This window comes from Canis lupus, chromosome 22 (genome assembly GCF_003254725.2).
Source record: "Canis lupus dingo isolate Sandy chromosome 22, ASM325472v2, whole genome shotgun sequence".
NCBI lineage: Eukaryota > Metazoa > Chordata > Mammalia > Carnivora > Canidae > Canis > Canis lupus.
The window spans coordinates 15532578-15555309 of record NC_064264.1 but is presented as its reverse complement, the minus strand read 5'-3'; the positions used below and the strand labels follow the sequence as shown (position 1 = coordinate 15555309).

The window sequence follows — 22732 nt, the reverse complement described above, 5'->3', positions numbered from 1 at the left end:
AGTACTTGTCAAGAATTAAGGAGGAGTTCCAGATCATAGCCTCATTTAAATTCACTCCTAACCAGGAAAGTAGGGGACCTGTCCAAGCAAGCAAATATCTAGTCATAAACTCTTCCTGATAGGTCTTTTCTAACTTGACATTGTAAATTCAGGGGAGTTGAGCAATGAGATGTCCTACTCTGTTTATGAACGGTTAGGAGGCAATTCAAAACCTCAGAGGCATTGCCCAGTATGTGTCAGCCACCTAAGCATTCCTAATGCCCAGGGAGAATGAGAATACCAACAGTCAAATATAAATTCTGTAGGGGCACAAAATGTATTTAATATGTTCTAGCATCATGAACAGATTGGAGTTTTTGAGGACAAATCCAGCAGTCTGAAAAGTTACTCCTTCTTAGCAATGGCCCGGGAGGTGTGGGTGATAGTTCTTTCAGGGCCATTGTCAGAGTAAAGGAAAGAAAAGAAAACAGCATTTTCTGTTTAAAGTAGGAAGTATTGATGTAGCATCTTTGGAAGAAGCAGTCTGACCTTGATGTGGGCTACTGCTCTTCCTCATCAAGTTGATTCAGAGGTCTCCAGCATCTCCACAGGACCACATGCCAGGTGGAGCCTGCCCTGGCTGTGAGATGTATATCTGAAGTTCAAGTCCCTGGAGTTCAGCTGCCATCTAGGGAGTGAAGGGGATCTAGTGTAAGCCTTTCCAAAGAGATTCAAGGACAGTCTTTGTTCTCAATTATTCCAAATCAAAAGGGTGGAAGGATAGTGATTGGCCATATAAGTTTTTTTTTTTTTTTTTTTTTTTTAAGACTGCTTTGATGGAACTTTTCAGAAGGGATCTCAGACCTCTTAAAAGCTATTAGATTTTACCTACAAAATCTGTAGTTTGAGTGAATTCCGCTCTTCTCAAGCTCCCTGCAAATATCCCAAGGTTCCTGGGCCTGCCAGGCAGTGACCATTCTTATTGACCTGGTAAGGTAGTGCCAGGAATCCTCAAAGCAAGATACCAGGTTGATCTTTCCAGGTATTTCCTCAAAGCTGTCTAGTCATATCTCAGTCTACCCACATTTCTTTTAAATATGGCATTCCAGTCAAAGCCCTGCCAGTATAGCCAATGTTTCTAGTTGTATCCTGTTATGAGGAGAACAGATTCTTACTGCATTTATGCAGATAAGCAGTTATATTGCCATGTAAAAAATATTCAAGAGTTTCCAAATTCAGTTAAGTGTCTGACTCTTGATTTTGGCTCAGGTCGTGATCTTAGGGTCAGGCTCCAAGCCCACCACAGAGTGCTTCAGAGGTTCTCCCTCTCCCTCCCCACAGCTTGTGCACTCTCTCATTCTCTCTCACAAATAAATAATTTTTTTTAAAAAGGTATATTTTAATAAATTGCTGTCATAGGTCACTTAAAAAAAGATTTCCTTAAATTTGAAAATAGCAAAACATGATAGAACCAGCAATGTTTCAAACAAAACATCATAAAGAGTTAGAATCATCTTCCTTTAGTTCATTCAGTCCTATGTATTAATTACTTGTTCTGCTTGAATCTGATTTTTCTGTCCTGAAAATTCTTACCCAGCTCAATTTTTATGATCCTAAAGTTATCAGAAACCTGTACTTGTCAAAATGCTTTATATGAATCTCCTTGAAGACGAAGCAATTTTTCAGGAACACTTTTGCGAAAGCATCTGAGTAAAACAATAACTGTCTGCAAATGACAAAATACTTTAAAAATTCCCATTGTTAAAGATGTGATGAGAGTTGATTATAGTGAAATTGACAAGGAAATCTGGTTGTTTCTGTGACACGTTTTAAAATGATAACTGGAATTATGATAATATTGTAGCAGGACATAGGAACTTAGAAGACTTTAGGAATTTAGAAGACTCAGTTTTTCTTAGGAAATCAAAGACCTGGGACGCCTGGGTGGCTCAGCAGTTGAGCATCTGCCTTCAGCTCAGAATGTGATCCCGAAGTCCCATGATTGAGTCCCATATTGGGCTCCCTGAATGGAGCCTGCTTCTCCCTCTGCCTGTGTCTCTGCCTCTCTGTGTCTCTCATGAATAAATAAATAAAATCTTAAAAAAAAAGAAAAGAAAAGAAATCAAAGACCCAAAGATATAGTTTATCATGAAGCACACACAATAAATTATTTTAAGATATAAAATCTTTGCTTCTAATGCAGATTTCTTAAAAGATAAAGAAATTTTCACAATCCATTACCAAAAGCAGACTCAAAGTTCAGGAAAACTGTCCTTTTAGCAGAAAGCCAGTTATAATTTTGCACTAGTATACTTTTGATATTAAAACTTCAAATTGTACAAATCTTAGCCAGCTTGACTGCCATAAAATTCCTTTCCCAAGATTCCTTTCTCCTAAGATTCAAACCTTTTACAATTTTGTCCAATTTTTTTACTCTTTCCCATTCCAAAATAACTAGTCTCACTTTAGGACAAAATTACTTTTTCTTTAGCAAAAATACATCTCCATTTTCCAGACCCTCTTTTACTGAAAACACACATCCTATTTTTCTTACATATGGAGATGTTTCCCTTATTATTTCTAGCAGCTTTAATTACATATATTGGTATTTTTAACACGAAAAACTGCAATTTTTAGTGAAAATAAAGAAGTAAGCAATTGTGAACTTTTACATGAGCATTCTGTGGCTTGACAAATTATAAAAAAAAAATTAATTTGTAGAAACATATGCTTTCTTCAGTGTGGCACAAAACATGTTTACTAATAGACCCAAATATCTTTAGTTCCTCTGTGAAAGGAAGCCAAAAGCAAGTAAACCTGTGTTCAGTATTTGTTTCAGTATTTAATCTTCTTTGGAAAAAAATGTCAATGTCTAATGCCTATCCATCATTTATTTTTTATTTTTATTTTTTTTTTACTATCCATCATTTAAATTAACTTAGGAAAACCTTAAGGTTTTAGGCTATCAAAAAGATTTGGGGACACTATTGAAAAGTTGACCTAAAACCTTTTTTCCCCTTTTATATCTATTTAAATCACTGTTCTCAAAAATGATGTTTAAATTACAAAAACCTCCAGAGACAAACTCAACCATCACCCCTTGTTCTTTCTTGCTGACAAATTTTCTAACAGAGATAATATGACCCAATTTGACTAATAAACCCAAGTAGAATAAAGTTATATATCTACATTAATTTTAATGCTGATAATTTGAAGACATATCTATTTTAATTAATCCAACAAATTTCAACTAACTTCTATTTACCAAAGATTATCTCAGATCACATGAACTTTAAAAGCATTTGGACTAGTTTCTATTATATTTCTGAGAGTTTTAGGAGTCCTTAATGCACTTAAGTGCTTAATTCTCTTCAAGCCAATTACATAGAGCTCTTTTACAAATTAATTTTAGTAATACTATCCAGAGGTAGAAAATACCACAGCCCTATAGCACATATATAAGGAAACAAACAAAGACGAACACAGAGACCTGTACCTTCCACTTATAACCATTAGTTACAAAAAAGGTCGAATCCAAATTACGTTTCTGGCAGATAGAATAATTTGATGTGTCACCTGCTTAGATGGCAAAAGCCTTTTATTAATATTTGTGGGAAAGATATGAGGTTTTTCATTTGCCTAAGTTTTAGAATAACCCTGTCTCCTTTTGTTTTTATTTTTTTCTGATAATTTCCTCCTTGAAATTGGTATGTTATTTTTATTGAAGAATAGTTGACATACAATCCGACATTAGTTTTAGCTGTTCAACAGTGATTTGACAACTCTCTAGGTTATCCTGTGCTCATCATAAGTTATCTACCATCTATCATCCTACAACACTATTATAATACCATTAACTATATATTCCCTATGCTGTGCCTTTTATCCCTGTGACCTATTCATTCTGTAACTGGAAGCCTGTACCTTCCACTCCCCTTAACCCATTTTGCCCATCTCCCTACCCCTCCCCTCTGGCAACTCTCAGTTTGTTCTCTGTATTTATGGGTCTTTTAATACTTTTTTGTTTGTTTGTTCATTCATTTGTTTTCTAGATTCTACAGATTAGTAAAATCATATGTCTTTCTCCGACTCATTTCACTTAGCGTAATACCCTCCAAATCCATCTGTGTTGTTTCAGATGTCAAGATCTCTCCTTTTTCTTTTTTATATGGCTGAGTAGTATTCTACTACACATATAAACCACAGCTCCTTTATCTATTCTTCTATCAGTGGACATTTAGCTTGCTTCCATATCTTGGCTATTGCATATAATGCTGCAATAAACAAAGGGATGCATAGATCTTTTTGAGTTAGTATTTTTGTTTTCTCCCATAGTGAGATTACCAGGTTATGTGCTATTTCTGTTTTTAATTTTTTGAAGAAACTCCATATTGTTTTGTACTGTGGCTATACCAATTTGGACTGTTGTGTACCAACAGTGCACGTCCATGCCAATACTTGTTATTTCTTGGTTTTGGAATGAGGTGATATCTGGGTGTTTTGGCTTGCATTTTCCTGATAAATAATGATGGTGAATATATCTGTTGGCCATCTGTATATTTTCTTTAAAAAAAATATGTATTCAGATCCTCTACCAATTTTTAATCAGAGTATTTGGGGTTTTTGGTATTGAGTTGTGAAAGTTCTATATATTTTGGATATTAACCTCTTATTGGATATATATTTACCAGTATCTTCACCTGGTCAGTAGATTGCCTTACCATTTTATTGACAGTTTCCTTTGCTGTGCAAAAGCTTCTTATTTTGGTTTAGTCTCGGTAGTTTATTTTTGCTTTTGTTTCCTTGCCTGAGGAGACATATTTAGCTAAATTTGCTAAGGGTAATATCCAAAAGATTACTGCTATGTTTTTTTCTGGGAGTGTTATGATTTCAGGTCTCACATTTAGGTCTTTAATTTTTTCTTAGTTTATTTTTGTATATGATGTAAGAAAGTGATCCAGTTTCATTCTTTTGCATGTAGCTGTTCAGTTTTCTCAACACCATTTACTGAAGAGACTGTTTCCCACACCCTATATTCTTACCTCTTTTGTCATGGATTAATTTACCATATATGCATGGATTTATTTGTGGGCTTCTCTTCTGTTCCATTGATCTTTGCCTATTTCTGGCCAGTGTCATACTATTTTGATTATTATAGCTTTGTAGTATATCTTGAAGTCTAGGATTGTGGTACCTCCAGCTTTGCTCTTCTTAACATTGCTTTGACTATTTGGGGTCTTTGGTGGGGCTATACAAATTTTAAGATGATTTGTTCTAGTTCTGTGAAAAATGCTATTGGCATTTTGATAGGGATCACTTTGAATATGTAGATTGCTTTAAGAAGTATGGATATTTTAACAATAAATTTTCCAATCCATGAGAATGCTATGTCTTCCCATTTGTGTCACTTTCCATTTTTTTTTTAAGATTGATTTATTTATTTTAGAGAGCAAAAGCATGTGCAGGGGAAGGCCAGAAAGAGAGGAAAAGTAGACTCCCTGCTGAGGAGAGAGCCCAACGTGGGACTCGGTCTCAGGATCCTGAGATCTTGACCTGAACTGAAACCAAGAGTTGAGCCCTTAACCAACTGAGTCACCCAGGCACCCTATCTTCAGTTTTTTTTCCATCAGTGTTTTATAGTATTCAGAGTACCAGTCTCTCACCTCCTTAGTTTTTTCCTATGTATTTCATTTTCAGTGCAATTGTAAGTGGAATTGTTTTCTTAATTTCTTTTTCTGCTACTCTATTATTAATGTATACAAACAACAGATTTCTGTATATTAAGTTTTCTGCAACTTTACTGGGTTTATTCTAATAGTTTTTGGTTGGAGTCTTTAGAGTTTTTTATGTATAGTACCATGTCACCTACAAATAGTAACAATTTTACTTTTTCCTTATGAATTTGGATCATTTTATTTCTTTTTCTTGTCTGATTGTTGTGGCTAGAACTTTTATTTCCACCAATAAAAATAGTGAGAGTGGACATTCTGTCTCATTCCTGATCTTAGAGGAAAAGCCCTCAGTTTCTCACCATTAAGTATGATATTAGCTGTGTGTTTGTCATATATGGTCTTTATTATGTTAAGGTATGTTCACCCTAAGCCCACCTTGTTGAAAGTTTTTTATCATAAACAGATACTGAATGTTGTTAAATGCTTCTTCTGCATTGTTTATTCTTTTTCTAGTTCCTTTAGGTGCAAAGTTAGATTGTTTATTTGAGCTTTTTCTTGTTTTTTTTTGAGGTAGGTCTGTTTATATTTCCCTCCTAGAACTGTTCCTGCTGTGTCTTAAAGATTTTAAAGCATTGTGTTTTCATTTTTATTGGCCTCTATTATTTTTATTTCCTTTATGCTTTTTTTCATTGACTCTTAGGTTATTTATTAGCATACTGTTTAGCCTGCCATGTTTTTCCCAGTTGTGTTTTTGTTTTTTGTTTTTTGTTTTTTTTCTTCTAATTGATTACTGGTTTCCTACCATTGTGGTTAGAAAAGACTTACTTTGGGTTTCAATCTTCTTGAATTATATTGAGTCTTGTTTTGTGGCCTAACATGTGATCTATCCTGGAGAATGTTCCATGTGCCTTGATTTTTCTGCCTGGATGATTTCTCCATTCATATAAGTGGGGTGTTAAAGGCCCCTAGTATTATTGTACTGTCAATTTCTCCCTTTATTTCTGTTAATATTTGCTTTATGTATTTAGATTCTCCAATGTTGGACGCATAGATAGTTAAGCAATTGTTATATCTTCTTGTTAGATGGATATCTTTATCATTGTACAATGCCCCTTTTTTTTTGTCTCTTATTGTAGTCTTTGTTTTATTAAAGTCCATTTTTTTCTAAGTATTACTACCTTTTTTTTCCCCCTGAGTCCATCTGCATGAAATGTATTTTTCCATCCCTTTGATATGGGAGAGCTTGGTTCTTGACTCACAGAGTCGAAGAATGAATCTCACAGACACAGGAAAGTGAGTAAAGAGATAGAAATTTATTAGGTAAAGATACAGAGAAAGCTCTCAGGAATGAGAGGGGTCCTGACAGGGTTGCCACTGAGGGCTTGTAGGGTTGGTCTTTTATTGAGAGCCTAATCAGAGAACTTAAATCCTTTTTTTTTTTAAGATTTTATTTTTTTATTCATGAGAGACACACAGAGAGAGAGGCAGAGACATAGATAGAGGGAGAAGCAGGCTCCATGCAGAGAGCCCGATATGAGACTCCATCCTAGGACTCTGGGATCATGCCCTGAGCCAAAGGCAGATGCTCAACCTCTGAGCCACCCAGGCTTCCCAAACCTAAATCCTTTTAACATATCCACCATGGTGGATGATATCACCATCAAGTAAGGACTAGTGATAACATCTGTAATGGCTTACTTCTTTTTTAGAGACTGATGACTTTTTGTTGGTTACAAGTAGCTGTTATAACAAGACACCCTCCCAGCCTATACTTAGGGCAGGGTGGTCTGGCTTGTTCCCTTATCTCTGGTTTCTTCCACCTCAGTATTTTTGGGATTTTTGTGAACCTGCTTCCATGGCCCCCTATCTAGCCCTGCCTTGCCCCATTTGTCCCTAACTCACCTTCACTTTGTCTATATGTGTCTTCAGGCCTGAAGTGAACCTTTTGTAGACAGTACATAAATGAGTCTTGGTGTTTTCCATTCCACCATGCTATGTATTTTTATTGGAACATTTAGACCATTTATAAGTAATTCGGCAGGTATATATTTATTGCCATTTTGTTAGTTATTTTCTGGTTGTTTTTGTACTTCTGTTTTTTCTTACTCTCTTTCCTTGTGATTGATGACTCTGTAATGTAATGCTTGGATTCCTTTTTATTTTGTGTATATCTATTACAGGTTTTTGGTTTGTGGTTATCATAAGGTTTATGTGTAACATCCTAAGTGTATAGCAGTCTACATTTAGTTGATGGCTATTTAAGTTTGGACACATTCTAAAAGAACTTCATTTTTACTCCCTGCTTCCATGTTTTACGTATATGTTGTCATGTTTTACATATTTTTATTCTGCAAGTTCCTTTTACCAGTTGTTTACATATAATTAGTATTATTGCCTTTGTCTTTGAATATTTATGCTAGTTTTATAAGTGACTGCTGTACTATTTCTTCTGTATATTTACTTTTACTCACGAAATTTTTTTCCTCTCATAATTTTCTTCTAGTTATGACCTTTTGTTTTACATTTAAAGAAGCCCTTTTAATATTTCTTGTAAGGCTGCTTTTGTGTTGATGGCCTCCTTTAACATTTGTCTGGGAAACTGTTTATCTCTCCTTTAATTCTGAATTAATTAATTCTGAACCTTGCCATACAGATATTCTTGGATATAGGTTTTTTTGTTGTTGTTGTTTTTCCCCCTTTCAACACTTGGAACATATTATGCCACTCTCTTCTGGCCTACAAAATTTCTGCTGAAAAATCAGCTGATAGTTTTATTGGGTTTCCCTTGTACATAACTAGTTGCTTCTCTCTTGCTGCTTTTAAAACTCTGTACGTTTAAGCTTTAACATATTAATTATGTGTTGTAGTATGGACCTCCTTGGGTTCACCTTGTTTGGAATTCTGATTCCTGAACATGGGTATCTGTTTCCTTCCCTATGCTACAGAAGTTCTCAGCAATTATTTCTTCAAAAAAGTTTTCTACCCCTCTTACTCTTCACCTCTTGGGACCCCTCTAATGTATTTGTTCACTTGATCTAGATCCTTTAACCTATCCTCATTTTTTTTTTAATCCTCATTTTTAAAAATTTTTTTGTTTTATTTTGCTATTCAGCTTGGGTGCTTTCCATTACCGTCTTAAGCCTTGCTGATCATTCTTCCACATCCTCCAATCCACTGTTGATTCCTTCATCTGTATTTTTTATTTTATTCATTATATGTTCTGTCTCTGATTGGCTCTTTTTTTATGAATCCCACCACTTTGAAGTTTTCTCTGAATTCATTCCTCTTTTCTCAAGTCTGGTGACCATCTTTATGATCATTCTTTTTTTATGATTTTATTTATTTATTCATGAGAGACAGAGAGAGAGAGAGACTGGCAGAGAAAGGCAGAGGGAGAAATAGGCTCCATGCAGGGAACCCGACATGGGACTTGATCCTGGGTCTCCAGGATCAGGCCCTGGGCTGAAGGCAGTGCTAAACCACTGAGCCACCTGGGCTGCCCCTTTTCTTTTCTTTTCTTTTCTTTTCTTTTCTTTTCTTTTCTTTTCTTTTCTTTTCTTTTCTTTTTCTTTTCTTTTCTTTTCTTCTTTTCCTTTCTTTTCTTTTCTTTTTAAGATTTTATTTTATTTATTCATGAAAGACACAGAAAGAGAGGCAGAGGGAGAAGCAGGCTCCATACAGGGAGCCTGATGTGGGACTCGATCCCAGGACCCCAGGTTCACTCCCTGAGCCGAAGGCAGATGCTCAACCATTGAGCCACTCAGGCGTTCCTATGATCATTCTTTATGTTGAACTCTTTACCAGATAGATTGCTTATTTCCATGTTGTTTATTTTGTCTTCTGTTTTGTCGTGGTTTTTTTGTTTGGACATATTCCTCTGTCTACTCATTTTGCATGACTTTCTGTGTTTATTTTTATGAATTAGGCAGACAGTTACTTCTAAACTTGAAGAAATGATCTTGTGTGCAGTCATCCCCTGTGTAGACTATGTTTATCTGCTGACTTTGGCTGACTGGAGCTTGGGCTGCCGTGGGCTGGGGGTCCTGGGGCACTCTGCTGAGGCTGCCCTAGTAGGATGACCATAACTAAAGTGAGCATGCCAGTGCAATCTCAGGGCTCTCTCCACAGAGGGTACCCTGGCAAGACAGCTGAAGTTGAAGGGGTGCAAGCCACAATGTCCCAGAGCCCAGGAGTGCACAAGCCATGACATCCCACGGTGCTCTGTACTGAGGGTGCCAAGGCACATTATCTGGAACTAGAGTATGGGCCTGGAATGTTTCAGGGTATTTTTTACCTGTGTCACCTTGGCGAGAGGGCTAAAGCTATAGCAAGTGCTGAGCAGGGGTTTCCTAGTGTGTGCCTTGGTGGGATGGCTGGGGCTAGTGTGGACCATGGGACCCAGGGTTCACTGAGGTGGTAGGCCAGCTAGTGTGCCTGAACTCTGCTTCTGTCTGCACTGTCAAAGTGGAGGAGAAATGAAAACCAAACCACTTCACAGCCCTTTTGACCTAGAGAGCTCTCCTGCTGTTTGGCCAAGTTCTAGGGCTAGATCCTTTATATTCTAGTGGCTTTTTAAGCCATGCCATTTGGGGTTGATATGGCCAGGGTACCCAGGGCTCCCTAAGATGGCAGTATGGTTACTGAGCCTGGACCCCGCTCCTATCTGCACTATCAAGGAGAAGGAAGAAGATAAACAGTGGCACTTGACAGCTTCTCCGACCTGAGAGAGTTCCAGCAGCTCTGCTACCATTTGGCAGTTCTCTAGGGCTGATTCCATTATATTCTAGTTACCTTTTTAAACTGCAGCTTCTTTTCTTTTCTTCTTTTCTTTTCTTTTCTTTTCTCTTTTCTTTTCTTTTCTTTTCTTTTTTTTTCTTTTCTTTTCTTTTCTTTTCTTTTCTTTTCTTCTTTTTTCCCCAGAGCAGATGAATCTGCACAGGTCCCTTTGTCTCCATCTCTTTCATTCTCTATCTGGTCTCTTATGTTGTGCAGAAGCTGTCAGCCCTCAGTTCTTCAGGTGGAATTGTTCTATAAAGAGGTGTAGATTTGGTGTGTTTCTGGAGGAGGTGTGTTCGGTCTTCCTACCTCCACCATCTGTAGCCATTCTTATTCCTAAAGTTAGTATTTTAAAGAGATGACCTAGTTAAGAATTCCTGGAGGAATCAAGTAGAACATTTACATTTCAAAGGCACAGGAAAAGAATGCAAGTCCCTTCCCCTGTGCCTGACTTTTGTTTCCTAGGACTAAAATTTTTATAAGATTTACAAGCCTTTCAAGATAAATAGAGGAGGTCTATTTATTGAAGGAGTGGGTGGGCTTAAAATTTTTTTCTGGAGCTACTTTTCTGGTTTTATAAAGATTTATAAGTTAGGGACAGTTGTTTTTAATTCCTCAAGGAATTGGGTTGCTACTTAAATGACATTGTAGACTGATCCACCCACAAATCCTTTTATGAAGTGGATCTGCTAGAAAGTTTTTCTTGCCTTCTGGGTACATTTTAATTTTAGCTAAGGAGAAAAAGCCTCAAAAGTGTTCCCATCAGACTCCAATTATCAGCTTCCAACCAAAAAGCTACTTCTTTTGAGTTGATGTTAAGAATTTGCATAGGACCTTTAAAAGTACACTTCTTTTTCCAGAGTCCCAGGTGATTACCAATGAAACATCAACCTTTGAGCTATCATTCTAATGGTGGGTACGTTAGAGGGTGTGATGTGGACAGCCAGGGGTTATCTCAAGTGCACGTTCTTGGATCTGTTGTACAGATCCCCTCTCACTGGGCAGACTTTTGTTTGCATTTGTGTTCCTAAGACCTCACACAGTTTTAAGCTGTGTTGGTTCCAAGTTCAGACACTGGTGATCTCCCAGTCTATGTTCCACCTTTTTACCAATCCATTCAGGAGATAATGCATTTACTACTAGGGCAGCAAGAGCAGGTTGGATGATGTTTATTGTGTGGAACTTGGAATGCTGTAAGAAGACAGCTTCCAGATAAGCTTTAAAGTTGGCCACAGATTTATCTTTTGTTTGTGTGTTTGAATAACAGACCAGTTCTATAAATGGTTTATAAAAAATGAGTTATTTTGTGTGCTTTTACTGGTCCATGAGGGGGCCACACTGGAAATCAGGCATCTCAAAAATCATCCTCCGTGTTTTGCCATTTTGCCTCCACATATTTTCTTGGGCTTCACCAGGTCCCAGCATCATTTGTACAAGCTGATAAGGATCTGACAAATTAGGGTCATAGGCCTCAATAATGACTAAACTCTTCAGAATAATTTTGGGGATCCTCCCTTTAGGAAAATTCTCTAATTTCAAACCTATTTTAATTTTTTACCAAGGAGGAGAGATACCTGAGAAGGATCACTCATAACTTTGGGTGGTTTTCTTGTAAAGGTAACTGTCTAATAGTCCCTGCAGAGTGGAAGGGCGGTTCAGACAGAGTTAGAATGTGAGTACTCAGGTAATGGAAGGTAGAGAACAGTAGGAGTCCTGTCAGCTTTATCGTCCTTTGTTTTGGGTACCTCTTATGTCTTTTTTTTTTTTTTTTTTTAAGATTCATTTATTCATGAGAGACACAGAGAGAGAGAGAGAAAGAGGCAGAGACACAGGCAGAGGGAGAAGCAGGCTCCATGCAGGGAGCCCGATGTGGGACTTGATCCCCGGACCCAGGATCACACCCTGAGCTGAAGGCAGACACTCAACCACTAAGCCACCCAGGTGTCCCTTGTGTCTAAATTTTCATGAGCTTTTTGCTACAGAATTTTTAATGAAACAATTTGGAATATTGAAGCCTTTTAGAAAGTACTCTGTTCTATTTAATTCAGGAACTTTTGCTTTTGAGTGCACTTTTTGAATGAACTATCTTGGTTGCCTTTAGTAAGATTTTGCCATTTTTATAGATATTTATATGTTCTGTAACCATAGTTCTTAGACATGAAATAAGCAAGTGTGCTGGAAGGTGGTACACCAACTTTTTAAGGATCTCATTTTTTAAAAAAAAATTTTTAAGCTAAAACTTTAGTTCTCTTGGAGCCAAACTGATACTCAATTAGCAAACTAATACTTGGAGCCAAACTTGACTTGGAGTCAAACTAATATTTAATATACCTCTGGTTTAGGGGTTGTGTGGGGTGTGCCATATACCTCACTGCCCAGAAATTGAGGTTGGCCAGTGACCTAGGGTCAATCTGACCTGCCCCCATGACCAGTTTATCCTAACATGAGAGTCTTTGGATTAGGTGGCAAAAACTGGTAACAGCTTTTAAATGCTAGACTTTTCCCTGCCAATTTTGTGACTGCTTCACAGATTCCTTTAGCAATAACCTTTATCTACATACAAGACAGACAAACCTGTGCACCTTAACACACCAGCAGTAACCAAAAGATGTTGCTGTAGCCTGGACAAGAAAAGGCCCTGTGTGGCCCGTACCACTTCCCACCATGGAACGTTGGACCAGGGATAGTACTAAAGCAGCAGACTTCAATGAATGCAGCTTGGGGGCTCCACGTAATCGGGAAAGTGCAAACTCCCACTGACAGTTCCTATGTGGATTTTAAGACAGAATCAAGGGGAGAGGGAGTTTCTACCAATTAAGTAAGAAGTGTGGCCTGAACTACCAGCTGCTCTCAATGTCGGATGACTGGAAAGCCAGTTAGATCAGAAGCTCAACGCAAGAGCTAAAGTCAGAACCAAGAGGAACTCACAGCCCTCAGTAGTGGCAAGGAAAAAACTCAGAAACGTTCATGAGTACCACTCCTGTATTTCTGGTTGTTTCCAAAGCCCCAAAAAGTCTACTTCAGGTCTTTTTTTTTGCCACCAATTCTGTTAGAAAACAAAATTCAACTGAGTGAATTTTAAGATCAAGCTGGCTTTACTCAGAAATTTACTAAATGGGCAGCATCCCATCTAGCACATAGTAAGGAGCTTTAAGGAGCTGTAGGAGATGGAAGACTTTTATAGGCTGAAAGGAGGTGAGATGAGGAAAGGCTTTATTATTTCTGGCAAGGTCACCTTCCTTTGAAAGAGGACAGAAAGAGTCTATTGGACAGATTACCTCACTAGTCCTGGCCAAGTAATTCCAGATTGCTTGGTAACCTTTAGTTACATTCCCGGGTGAGGCTGAAACTGCATTTAAGTTGTTATGTCTCGGCCCAAGTCATGGGGCTTAGCACAAGTGACTCCATTTTGTACATATTTCTTTAACATGTGTCAATTATCTCCTCTATTCAGAACTCTCCTTTATCATTCTCTTTGTTTTGTTTTTTAAAATGAGGGAGTAATTGTTTTGTTTTTATTTTTATGTAATGGGTTTCAATAAGAGTCTCTTGGCACTCCCAAAAGATTTTGACTATACAAAATGCCCTTTTGCTCTTTTTGTCATTTTTACACATTTTCAATACAAAAGGTAAAATAACAGCAAAATGAAACTGAGGGAAGACAATTATTTATAGCATCAGTAAATCAACAGTAAGGAAAACCACTGGGATATGGGCTGCTGGCGGCCAGCACTAACTTCAGTTATTGCATAGATTAAAAACATATATTTGCCACACACTTTACTACCATGTGCACCCAGTAGTGCTTTAAAAATTATATTTATGGGTTATTTTTTTTTCTCTCACCAAAGTAAAGGCATTTCTGGGGTGAAACAAACAGCTACTTAGTAGGTCAAAGTAATAGTTAAGAGCAAAAGGTAAAGAACTGGGAAGAGAGACCAAACTTCAGGAAAACAGAACAGAGGCAGTCAATTTAGGACATCAGAGTTTTGTGTTCTTCTTCCTGTCAAAGCTGCCACAGGCTCACCAGTGACCACAAAAGGCAGGAGCTCAATTTTATATTTCATCTGAGAGTTGGCACTTCTAAGAAGCCAGTGCCCATTAGAACCACAATGTGATGGGGGATCAATACTGACTTAAAGGGAATAATACCTCTTTCTAAACCATAACTGATATTTCCTGCAGCTGAGAGGGTTTTCCCCCAAGGGCCATCAGCCTCACCTCAGCATAGCAGCATAACAACTGTTGGCTGAAAGATATCCTCATTTGGAGGCCCAGTTGCATATATTTATGTTTATTTTCTTGTCAGCAACTTTCCTAGTTTCCCTGTCTTTTGTGTTACTCCGAAAACAATGAAAAAATGAGCTCAGGATAGTGGGTGTTTTTTGTTTGGGGTTTGTTTTGTTTGTTTAGCTTTGTCATCCAAATCTATAGTCTGCCAAAGGTCCTGTGGGATCCAGCCCTAAATCTAGTTCAAGGCTTTTGTTCTCATGTGTAAGTCCAGGGGGTTCTCTGTATTTAAGAGCCATTCAACTTTCCAACAGTTTTCAACTTTTTATTCAGTTTTAGGAAAAAAAGCTGTGGTGGGACTCCAGAATCAATTATTAGAGTGAGAATCATAGGAGGAATTAAATTGAAATAAGTGAGGTGGGTTTTTGTTTTTTGTTTTTTTTTTTTGTCTTAAAGGAAAAACAGCATGTATTCTCAGTTTATTTCCACATAGAAACAAGATATGGGGATTAGATTCCCTTACTGACCTACTACTAAGAATAGCAGCTGGTCCTTGCCATCTGTACCATAATCACCAATGGCCCTGGGTATTGGCCGTAGTGCTAGATATATCATACTTCCCTTCGCAGACATCAACTGTAACATCTTATAAAGCCCTGGATTTGATTCATAAAATAATAGCACAGGCCTTCTCTCTTTGGAGAGTTAAGCAATGATTCCACTTTGCCTTAATAATTTTAGTTCCATTTAAAAATGTGTACTGGTAAGGATTTGAGTCGACAGGTACAGAAAATGCTTTTCTTTTTTTTTTTTTTTTTTTTTTAATACCCCAGCCTTATCTTTCATTTGAAGAGTCCAAGCATGTCACCTTGTATTTGGAATGGTCTAATTTCATAGGAAAAGGCTATGAGTCCATTGGCTTCAAATTATAATTTATTTTATGATTCTGAGCACACACCTACAGAGAGTTCTCTCCAACTTAAAACCATCCCCCAATGTTTGAAGTGAACCATTTAGAAACCAAGTGTCTGTTTTTGTGTGGAATTTGTATCTACAGTTCAGCCCACATGAAGCCACCAATAGCCAACTTTTAAGATAATAGTAATGGCAAAAGACACCTGGCTTTGAACCCAACATTATAATAAACATGTCCAACTTGGGAGCTTCCTCCACCTGTAAACATTGTCACTAGTTGCAGTGGGATGGGAGACTCCTCCCTCTCGACTTCCTCAGCTTTGCAGTTTCAGTTGAGACTTTCTCACAGTTCCACAGTTTGGGACTCCCATGACTGGGAACAAAGTAAAAAGAAAGAAACTGCAGCCCCACCTGGAGACTATTGAGGTGCTGAGAGATAAATGTGAGGGTTGGAGTGAAGAGTTGTTATCTAAGAGCTCTAAGTTCAGTCTTAAAGAAGCCCTTGTGCACTTTCTTTTTTATTTCTTTGGTGGTTTCAGGAATGGCCACTTTCCGTTTTGTGTCATCTTGTCTGTCGCTTCTCATAAAAGATTTTCCACCTGAAACCACAGAGGAGTTAAATGCCAGCTTGGTTTTTCTCTTATCTATGGGCGTGCTATAGGAACAAAATAATATTTGGAGTTCTCTGAAAAGGGTAGAAATGCTCTTGCCTGTGTTGACCCACCCAGTGTTATCCACCTAAGCCTCCAAAGAAGTTCAAAGAGCAAACAGTTAAAGAAAAGCCCAGGCTCTGCTAGGCATTTCATCCTTGAATCTGGTATAGGTTGAGTAAAGGAGGACTAAAATATCCAAGTGGATAGACAGTCCTTGCTGTTAGCAACACAGTTTATTAGTGACCTTGACAAGAGCTGTTTCAGAAGAGTAAAGGGTCAAAAGCATGATTGGAGTGGGTTCAAGAGAAAAATAGGAAGAGAAGAACTAAGATGGGAAGAATGGGCAATTCTTCTGAGATGTTTTTGCTATAAAGGCAGTCAACAATTGAGGTAGTAAATGGAGGATGTGGAGTCAAATACATATTTTTTTTTCCCTAAAGATTGTGGTTATGACAACGTACTTGTATGCTGAGGGGAATGATCACATGAGGAAGGAAACCTTTCCAATAGAGGCCACAGCTGTCAGAAGGATGTCCTTGAATAGACAAATGACAGTAGTATGTGGTGCTCACTGTGCAGGTTTGTCCTCGGGAGGTTGGGCGGAGGGGGGGCGGGGGCACAGAATACCCTAGGGAGGTGAGGAGTATATGTGCATGCGGTGAGTAGATAGATACTGGGGGCAGGCGGAAGCTCATGGGAGTTTTCTTCCGATTGCTTCTCTGAACGAGCTAAATGACAGCAAAGGAGAATATGTTGGACATTTGATAAGAACAGAGGAGGTGTGAGATATTTGTCTAGGAGAATGGAAGAATGAACGGACAAGGGAATTGCAGTAGTATTAAGGTCATCCTTGAAATTCATTGTCATGGATTTCAGTAAGACTCAGAAAGAAATGGAGCACACGTATGACCTTGGACATACTGTACTGAGGTAGTTTACATGAGTCTACAATCTGTTTTACAACGTGATTGAGAAAATTAAATGTGACAGAAAAGCATTTTGAGGTATAAGTACAGGATATGATTATTATGAAACTTAGCTTTGAATTACTTAGCACTTTTCCTTGGCAAAAAGCTTTTCAAATTTGTTTAAGACAGCCTTAGTATCTCTAGAGACAGCATTTGGCTTCTGCCACTGATTTACTCAGTAGCTAAGTCTAAGCAAATGACTTAACCTCCTTTTGCTTTTACCTCTCAATCTATAAAATGAGGGTGGTAATGTTTAAAGTGAAAGAAATACTTTATAAATAAAGATGCCATATAAATGCAAGCTTGAGGCCTCACCCGTACAGTCACCAGAAAGTCAGAAAGGTCAGCCCTGGGTGGTAGATGCATCCCTTAAGAAGCTTTAATAGAGGGGGAAATAAATATCTTGAAGCTGGTGTCACCCACGTTATTTGCATTAATTCTCACAACTTCTCTAACGTGGATTATTAGAACCTGAGACATGAAAGGTTAACTTGTCATAACTTGTCAAAGCCAAGCAAAAATGTGGATTTCAATTCGGATTCACCTTAAAATCCCATGGTCTTTTTCATTTTGCCATATACGGAATTGGGCTTCATACATTATAGCCAGAGAAGGTATAGAATACTTACGCTGTGTTTATTTTACATCCATAGTTTACCCAATTTAATGTCATCTTTGCCATCAAAACTGGAGCTAGAGTCGCCCAGTAGCAGAATAGCAGCCACTCCATTGGTGACATCATCATGATGGAATCGTTTACAAGAAATCCAATGACAAGAAGAGATAGGAACATCTGGGGGAAAGGAACAGTAAGCTGACTAAAGACTTCCTTTTAGCTACAAATGCAGTTCTCAGACATTCTGGGGGCAGGAGGATGGATACTATGAAAAAAATAAATTTGTGTGGTCATGGGAACTACAGGGATACTGTGTCCTCTGTCCTCTTTCCTGCAAACACAATATGTCCATTATAAACAGCTCTAAGAAAATCAGTACTCCGTTAGGTTTTGATTTTTGAGTAACAATTGCCCACCTGATAGAGAAGGTGATAGGAAAACTGTATTTATTTTCTTCCAACAGCTAAAAGGTGATCATACTTCTAAAATTTGTTGAGATTGTCCAAGAAAGTGTGTAAAATACTCATCCATCACTGGAAGCCCCTGGTCAGGAAATGACAGTGCAGTAAATATCTTCAGCAGCCACCTTTTAATGTACAAGCTGTTTTCGGTTGGAATTTTCAGCACTCACATAAAACACACTGTCATGAGTGACTGCTTGTGCTCCAAAGTCATTACTATTGGGATAATGGAACATCTCTCAGCGAATAACCAAAAAACTTTAAATGTCATGTCAAGTTTGTTGAAGCCATTTTCAAGCCCCGTTCAAGGTTACATGAATATTGAGGGTATCTGTTTCTTCAAAGTTTGAGGCCTATGAGAAATACCTTATAAGATCGCATGATAAGATAGACCAGTCAGTTAATTAAAAGAAAATCTAGCATTCCCTGTGAAAGTCAATCAGCCAGCGCCATAAGTCATTAGCTATTGCAACTGTCCCCCTTCCAGCCTTCCACGCCAGGCTCACTGCCAGTCACCAACAAAAGGATATATGTGTGCCTATGTATACATGTCTATGAATATATGTGTGTATATCTGACAGATTATGACATAATAATTTTGATTTGCTAGGATGTTTTAATTTGCCTACCAAATACAGTAGTTCTTTTGAAGGAAATCACTGGGTTTTTAAAGATCTATTTGAAACTTTCCTTTTTTTTTTTTTTCTTAAAAAAAAAATATCATTATCATTCCAACAAATGCATGTCTTGGGTCCTAGAGCATGGAGATGATTTCTTTACCCAGTGCATATTGATTAAACACCACTTTGCCCCAGGGCCATTTTGAGGCACTGACATTAAAGCAGTACTTAGAACAACATCCCTGCAGTCTTGGAACTTACATTCTAGTAAAAAGACAGACAGTGGACAAGTAAACAGGTTGATGTGTCTGGTGGTTAGGAGTTCTATGAAGGAAAACGTGAGGGGTGAACGTGTGATGGAAAGGGGCGGGGCTATTTCTGCTGGATGGTCCTAGAAGTGCCTCTCTAGTTGTATAGCATTTGAGCAAAGACCAGAAGGAAATCAGCATGTGTGCTAATGAAAGGGTTGCCGAGTTATATTTTCATTTATTCTTAAACTCTTGTGTATTTATTTTCAATCTACCTTTCTCTGAATATTTTAATTTATCTAAGAGGACTTGAGCATAATTATTTTAAATTAATGTTTCATAATGTGCACAGTCCTTGCTTATCACAGTGATAAGTTTTCTGTCTCTTTCCTCCCTACTGCAGAAAATCAGAAAGTGCAGTTGACAGAAGGGTCACGTTCACACTACAATATCAATTGCAACTCAACGAGGACTCCAGTCGCCAAGGAGCTTAATTATAATCTAGACACTCATCCGTCTACAGGGAGGATCAAGGCAGTTGAGAAGAAGGAAGCCTGTAATGTAGAAAGCAACAGAAAAAAGGAAATGGAACTTCTTGGCTCGGTTTCTAAAAACGAATCTGTTCCCGAAGTTGAAGCCCTGCTGGCAAGATTACGAGCTTTATAAATTAAACTGGTAAAAAATGATTAAGCCAAATATAAAGCCATGCTCTAAGCTATATCACTTGAAAAAAAATTACTTTTTATATAAGTGACTTTATATAGTTTAAATTATGATATATATTAGAAAAAATAAAGCTAAATAACATGATTGCAGTGCTTTTCCTATGTACGTGAGGTTTGGGCTTATTCAAGACTGTAATGGGTTTTAATGCTTTTCTTGTCTCCTGGTATTCATGTGTTCTATATTTGGTGGTTAAATTATACATAATGCTTTAGAAAACAGGTAGGTGGCCATGTGTTCAGCAATGTGTCCTCAAGAAAGTACCATTTTTCTAAGTCACTGTAATTTTTACCTTTCTGTTTTCAGCATTAATGAACATCAAATCATCAATGTCAACTCTTGATATATACATACATACCCCATGCATGTTGTTTATATGGGCCCACATTTCTCATGCACTGGGATCTTCATGCTATCAACATGGCATCAGAAACATAAAACTGAATAGAACAAAGCTGTGAGAAAATGAATCTAAGCTCGTTATTATCATTGTTGAATTCATGTTCATTAGATCCTGCAGGAGACTGGGAGGCCATTGAGCACATTTCCAAAAATGATGTACTAGGAATGAATGCATGCACTCTTTGTAAAACGCACATGCTTTTGCATCAAGTGGAGGTATATGGTATTACAGCGCTGCCGAAACTTAACCGAGAGAGCATTTTTCCCTTGGTGATTATGATTCTGGGATAGAACTGCCATTTTGAAACTTCCCAGGTAACAAAAAATGTTTTTTTTCTGTGAACAAACTTGAAATTGCTGTTTCTTTGATCTGACAATCAATATGTTTAACAAAGGTCTAAAGTGTGTCGAGGAAGGTTTTCCTATGCAAATGTTGCAATTTTACCTCATTTGGGGCATCAAATTAACTCTTAATTCTATATTCGAGAAAATAAACTTGCTACTTGCACTAAATGAAAAATGTTGGGGCTTTTTTTTTTGTAGTTAGCATATTCTGTGGATAAGCTGTGAATAGCCTGTGCTCCGTCTATCTTAGCATCTATTTTGCTTTATTACGTTCAGTAAGTAAATGACTGCTCTTTTACCTTCAGTTAAAAGGCAGTTATGTGGAACCAGTCTGGCGAGGTCCGCTGCTTTTTATTTCCTTAAGTTGCCACCTCCTTTCAGCTCCAAGTTAATAAAGTTAATTAATTAGAACTATGAGCCAGGCCCTGTTTATAGACTTTGGGGAACACTGTTATCCCCAGCCTGTGTAGGAATAAATTGTTCTCCTTGCAACTGGAGGGCACAAATGCATATTTTCCTGAAAACAGATCTTAAAAAATCAAGAAAGGTGAAGGACATTTACACGTTTTAGCAGACAGGATCCTAACAGCAAGAAAAGAAGTTAAATAAAAGCATTCTGACTATCGGTTCTTCACGGGCTTTTGCAAAGACTTGGGCTTTTCAGAAACAAAACTGAAATTCAACCAGATAGTTTGGACATACCAGGTGGCAGATCAACACTCCAGAAACTTGGGGCCAGGGAGCAGCCGCACAGGAGAAGCAGCCTGGCAAGTAAAGGGAAGCGAAGATGACAGAGACCCCCAGGGGCAGAGACATGCAGGCAAGGCCTAAACTGGAGCTGTCAGGCCCCAGAGCATCTGTCTGCTGGAGCCCAAGGACAACCACCCAGCAGGAGGACCAGAAGCCCGAGGCTAGCAGAGCACCAGCCAGGGCTGCCCCCCACTCCTCCAGGGGCCCCAGCCCTCCCATCACTGACAGGAGTCTGAGCAGGCCCGAGTAGGGGACCGTGTTTTGGATTTCCTCTCCGCAGCTAAAGAGTTGACAGAGGCAAGAGCCAACTGAGAAACGGATCATTTTCTGCTGCACATATTTCACTGATACATGTGCCTTCAACAGCAGGCAGGAGGGTATGTGTAGGGTTTTATGAAAAACTCTTAATATTCCTTTAGCCAACTGTAGCTAGAAACTATAGTGATGACCTTTAATTTGAGGGCAGTCATTGAGGTACAATTTCATGTTTCCAAGCAAGCAGTCTATTCATTTGAATTAGGTAAACTGGAAGCCAAAACACAGCTCAGCACCCTCGATGAGGGTGTTCCATCCAGTCTGGTGACAAACCCCAAATGGGTTCTCAGCCTCTCTCTGGTCAGTGTAGAGAATTTGGCAGAAACACACAACCAAATGATCACTGAGTTGTCCAAAAGCAAAGACCTGCTGCTAATATTCTGAAGTGATTTAAAAATAAGGGAAGCAATCTAATCATGCTAGCACATCCTGTCTCCCCCCACCACCCCCTTACTCCCCCCCCTTATCCTCAGGGGATACATTTAAAGACAGCCCCCCCCACCCCACCACAGGGAATGCCTGAAATTGCAGATAGTACCAAACCCTATATATATATTATGCTTTTTCCTATACAAAGCTTAATTTATAAATTAGGCAGAGTAAGCGATTAACAGCAGTAACTAAGAACAACTAACAATATACTATAATAAAAATTATATGAATGTAACCTCTATCAAAATAACTTAATGTAGAGGTACCCAGCCGGCTCAGTTGGTTGAGCATCTGACTCTTGATTTTGGATCAGGGTCGTAACAATCAAGCCCTGAGTAGGACTCCATGTTCAGCACAGAGTCAGCTTGCATTTCTCTCCCTCTGACCCTCCCCCCTCAAATAAATCTTAAAAAAAAAATCTTAATGTACTATATTCACCCTTCTTTTTGTGATGGTGTGAGATGATAAAATGCCTCCATGATGATTTGAAGTGAGTAGAATGACACAAGCATAGTGTTAAGCTACTGTTCACCTCTACATTATGCCAGAAGAAGGAGCACCTGCTTCCAGACCATGGTTGACCACAGGTAACTGAAACCAAGGAGAGTAAATCAGAAATGGAGACAA

The 22732-nt window shown here is 38.2% G+C and overlaps 1 protein-coding gene across 10 annotated transcripts in view; it reads left to right on the top strand.

The window, feature by feature from the left end:
* Positions 1 to 19948, top strand: part of DIAPH3 (diaphanous related formin 3) — a 506600-nt gene extending 486652 nt beyond the window's left edge. For 8 of the 10 annotated variants that reach the window (XM_049099479.1, XM_049099478.1, XM_049099477.1 and 5 more), the window contains one exon: positions 19542 to 19948. In XM_049099479.1, the coding sequence (XP_048955436.1) occupies positions 19542 to 19804 (263 nt within the window). In that variant the 3' untranslated portion in view covers positions 19805 to 19948. Of the gene's footprint in view, positions 1 to 16665; positions 16805 to 17846; positions 18003 to 19541 lie in introns of all 10 variants that reach the window. The other 2 variants (XR_007405048.1, XR_007405049.1) reach the window with 2 other exon arrangements.
* Positions 19949 to 22732: the final 2784 nt, after the last annotated feature.